The following is a 4449-nucleotide window of genomic DNA, read 5'->3' as shown; positions in this document are numbered from 1 at the left end:
ACTGGAGTGATAGCCCAGAGAGCTTGTGCATTTTTCTTACCATTATCTTCAATACAGAGTTAATATATATTATGTTTACTGTGCTTACAGATATGAGAGGTTGGGGAGATCCACACAGAGAGTTCTAGAAACAGTGACCGTGACGACCATTGCAGGGACCACCCAGACCAGTGCTGCCATGACAACAGTAGTAACCAGTGCAACAGTCCCCCCTAAAGACTCAAGCACCCAGCCACACATCCCTCACACAGTCATATCACCGGTGGCGACAAACCCCATGGCAACAACTCCAGCACCATCTCGCGCCCCCAAAAAGCCACCCTGCTGTCCTCACCCCACTCGCATGCCCACCCTTCCCCCTCATCAGTTCATAGGTGACGAGGGCGACTATGACGATGAGTCTGAAGAAGAGGAGGAAGTAACGGAGGAGGACGAAGGAGGCAAACTCATCAAGGAGAATCTGTGTGACTTTAACCCCTGCTTGCACCTGCAGAGACCCTGTCCAGAGGTCAGAGAGGCCAAGGGTCAGAGCTGCCGCTGTCCGGGCCTGACTCCAACCTCTGTGACCCCTGACCCTGTGGTGGCGCTGGAGGTGTGGGGGGTATGGCCTGAGGCTGTGAGGGTGCGTTGGTGCGCCCCCTACTCGGCTGTGAGTAAGTTTGGTGTGTGGGCGCTGAGAGAGAACGGCAGTGTGTTCAGTAACGGCAGCGTGAGCGCCTGGTCACGCCAGGCCAGTGTGTTCGGGCTAAAAGCGGGAGGGAGATATGGAGTGTGTGTAAGCGCACTGAATGGAGCTGGAACGTCACACACCCGCTGTGTGCCTGTGTCCACCCCAGTAGGTGTAGAGACGGTTGTGTTGTACGTGCTGACGGGACTGTGTGTAGCCCTGGGGATGACGGTTGTTGTGATGAGTGTGTTTCTTCACAGGATCTGGAAGATGCAAAACACACACTCTCTGATTGAGCCGCGGGCACACACACTCTACAACCCACGTCTCACCAGCCTGGTTTCAATCACTAACCCGGCCTACACACACACCGACGAACACACTGTGCCTCCCTCTGCACGATACACGCAGACAGACCAGCTGAAGTTATCCACTAACGTACGCAATGAAAAATGACACCTGTAACCATCTGTACCACCCTTACCCACGTACCTACCACCCATACCCACGTACCTACCACCCTTAACCACGTACCTACCACCCTTACCCACATACCTACCACACTTACCCACATACTTACCCACATACCTACCACCCTTACCCACATACCTACCACCCTTACCCACATACCTACCACCCTTACCCACATACCTACCACCCTTACCCACATACCTACCACTCTTACCCACGTACCTACCAGCCTTACCCACATACCTACCACCCTTACCCACGTACCTACCAGCCTTACCCACATACCTACCACCCTTACCCACATACCTACCACCCTTACCCACATACCTACCACCCTTACCCACGTACCTACCACCCTTACCCACGTACCTACCACCCTTACCCACATAACCACCACCCTTACCCACGTACCTACCACCCTTACCCACGTACCTACCACCCTTACCCGCGTACCTACCACCCTTACCCACCTACCTACCACCCTTACCCACGTACCTACCATCCTTACCCACATACCTACCCTCCTTACCCACATACCTACCACCCTTACCCACATACCTACCACCCTTACCCACATACCTACCACCCTTACCCACATACCTACCACCCTTACCCACATATAGTGCCTTTGCGAAAGTATACGGCCCCCTTGAACTTTGCGACCTTTTGCCACATTTCAGGCTTCAAACATAAAGATATAAAACTGTATTTTTTTGTGAAGAATCAACAACAAGTGGGACACAATCATGAAGTGGAACGACATTTATTGGATATTTCAAGCTTTTTTAACAAATCAAAAACTGAAAAATTGGGCGTGCAAAATTATTCAGCCCCCTTAAGTTAATACTTTGTAGCGCCACCTTTTGCTGCGATTACAGCTGTAAGTCGCTTGGGGTATGTCTCTATCAGTTTTGCACATCGAGAGACTGACATTTTTTCCCATTCCTCCTTGCAAAACAGCTCGAGCTCAGTGAGGTTGGATGGAGAGCATTTGTGAACAGCAGTTTTCAGTTCTTTCCACAGATTCTCGATTGGATTCAGGTCTGGACTTTGACTTGGCCATTCTAACACCTGGATATGTTTATTTTTGAACCATTCCATTGTAGATTTTGCTTTATGTTTTGGATCATTGTCTTGTTGGAAGACAAATTTCCGTCCCAGTCTCAGGTCTTTTGCAGACTCCATCAGGTTTTCTTCCAGAATGGTCCTGTATTTGGCTCCATCCATCTTCCCATCAATTTTAACCATCTTCCCTGTCCCTGCTGAAGAAAAGCAGGCCCAAACCATGATGCTGCCAACACCATGTTTGACAGTGGGGATGGTGTGTTCAGCTGTGTTGCTTTTACGCCAAACATAACGTTTTGCATTGTTGCCAAAAAGTTCAATTTTGGTTTCATCTGACCAGAGCACATTCTTCCACATGTTTGGTGTGTCTCCCAGGTGGCTTGTGGCAAACTTTAAACGACACTTTTTATGGATATCTTTAAGAAATGGCTTTCTTCTTGCCACTCTTCCATAAAGGCCAGATTTGTGCAATATACGACTGATTGTTGTCCTATGGACAGAGTCTCCCACCTCAGCTGTAGATCTCTGCAGTTCATCCAGAGTGATCATGGGCCTCTTGGCTGCATCTCTGATCAGTCTTCTCCTTGTATGAGCTGAAAGTTTAGAGGGACGGCCAGGTCTTGGTAGATTTGCAGTGGTCTGATACTCCTTCCATTTCAATATTATCGCTTGCACAGTGCTCCTTGGGATGTTTAAAGCTTGGGAAATATTTTTGTATCCAAATCCGGCTTTAAACGTCTTCACAACAGTATCTCGGACCTGCCTGGTGTGTTCCTTGTTCTTCATGATGCTCTCTGCGCTTTTAACGGACCTCTGAGACTATCACAGTGCAGGTGCACTTGATTACACACAGGTGGATTGTATTTATCATCATTAGTCATTTAGGTCAACATTGGATCATTCAGAGATCCTCACTGAACTTCTGGAGAGAGTTTGCTGCACTGAAAGTAAAGGGGCTGAATAATTTTGCACGCCCAATTTTTCAGTTTTTGATTTGTTAAAAAAGTTTGAAATATCCAATAAATGTCGTTCCACTTCATGATTGTGTCCCACTTGTTGTTGATTCTTCACAAAAAAATACAGTTTTATATCTTTATGTTTGAAGCCTGAAATGTGGCAAAAGGTCGCAAAGTTCAAGGGGGCCGAATACTTTCGCAGGGCACTGTACCTACCACCCTTACCCACGTACCTACCACCCTTACCCACATACCTACCACACTTACCCACATACTTACCCACATACCTACCACCCTTACCCACATACCTACCACCCTTACCCACATACCTACCACCCTACAGCAGTTTATACATCTCACCACACAGTACTCAACTCAAAAAAGTCGATTTTAAGAAATAAAGTAAAATCATTTTTGTTTTGAACATCTCATTTTCCATTAAGTTGTAATAAAATTATATTTTCCTACTTGTATTGTTTTAATGTTGTAGAACCCTGCAGAGAAAAGACAGGGAGGCTATATTTGCATATCACATTTATTTCCACAACAGTATGTATGGTGGCCAGATGAGGGCAGTATAACTACAAGCATTACAATGTGGGAACTAGACTGGGATTGGGTGTGAGAATGGTGAAAGGTGAGAAGGAGCCGGGGAATGTGTGTAAAGTAAACACTCAATTTCCATCGGTCTACCTGAACAAGCATACACACAGTCATACAGGCTACTCAGGGCTTTGGTGAGTTTGAGTTTCATTCAGAAGTTTGAGGGAGGGGTGAGATTGCCTTGGCTAAAGGCCTCAGTATCTCCGCAGGGTTTGGCAATGTGCGCCTTCTCCCATCTCCGGGACACGGTAGTCTGATCTGTCCGGAGAGGAGAGACACGGTAGTCTGATAGATCTCAGTCTGAAGAGGAGAGACACTAGTCTGATATATCTCAGATTGAAGAGGAGAGACACGGTAGTCTGATCTCAGATTGAAGAGGAGAGACACGGTAGTCTGATAGATCTATCTGAAGAGGAGAGACAGTAGTCTGATATGTCTCAGATTTAAGAGGAGAGACACAGTAGTCTGATAGATCTCAGTCTGAAGAGGAGAGACACAGTAGTCTGATATATCTCAAATTGAAGAGGAGAGACACAGTAGTCTGATCTCAGATTGAAGAGGAGAGACACGGTAGTCTGATAGATCTCAGATTGAAGAGGAGAGACATGGTAGTCTGATAGATCTCAGATTGAAGAGGAGAGACACAGTAGTCTGATCTCAGATTGAAGAGGAGAGACACGGTAGTCT

At 47.0% G+C, this 4449-nt stretch overlaps 1 protein-coding gene across 1 annotated transcript in view; it reads left to right on the top strand.

Annotated features, from left to right (window-relative positions):
* The window catches only part of LOC139406195 (leucine-rich repeat neuronal protein 4-like), a 6006-nt gene extending 2377 nt beyond the window's left edge, over window positions 1-3629 (top strand). Inside the window, exons 3-4 of the mRNA XM_071148700.1 lie at window positions 91-1760; window positions 3342-3629. Of these exons, the coding sequence (XP_071004801.1) occupies window positions 91-1123 (1033 nt within the window). The 3' untranslated portion in view covers window positions 1124-1760; window positions 3342-3629. The remainder of the gene's footprint in view (window positions 1-90; window positions 1761-3341) is intronic.
* Window positions 3630-4449: the final 820 nt, after the last annotated feature.

Source organism: Oncorhynchus clarkii, chromosome 3, assembly GCF_045791955.1.
Source record: "Oncorhynchus clarkii lewisi isolate Uvic-CL-2024 chromosome 3, UVic_Ocla_1.0, whole genome shotgun sequence".
Taxonomy (NCBI): Eukaryota; Metazoa; Chordata; class Actinopteri; order Salmoniformes; family Salmonidae; genus Oncorhynchus; species Oncorhynchus clarkii.
The sequence above is the reverse complement of the archived record's forward strand: the minus strand, read 5'-3'. Positions and strand labels throughout refer to the sequence as shown.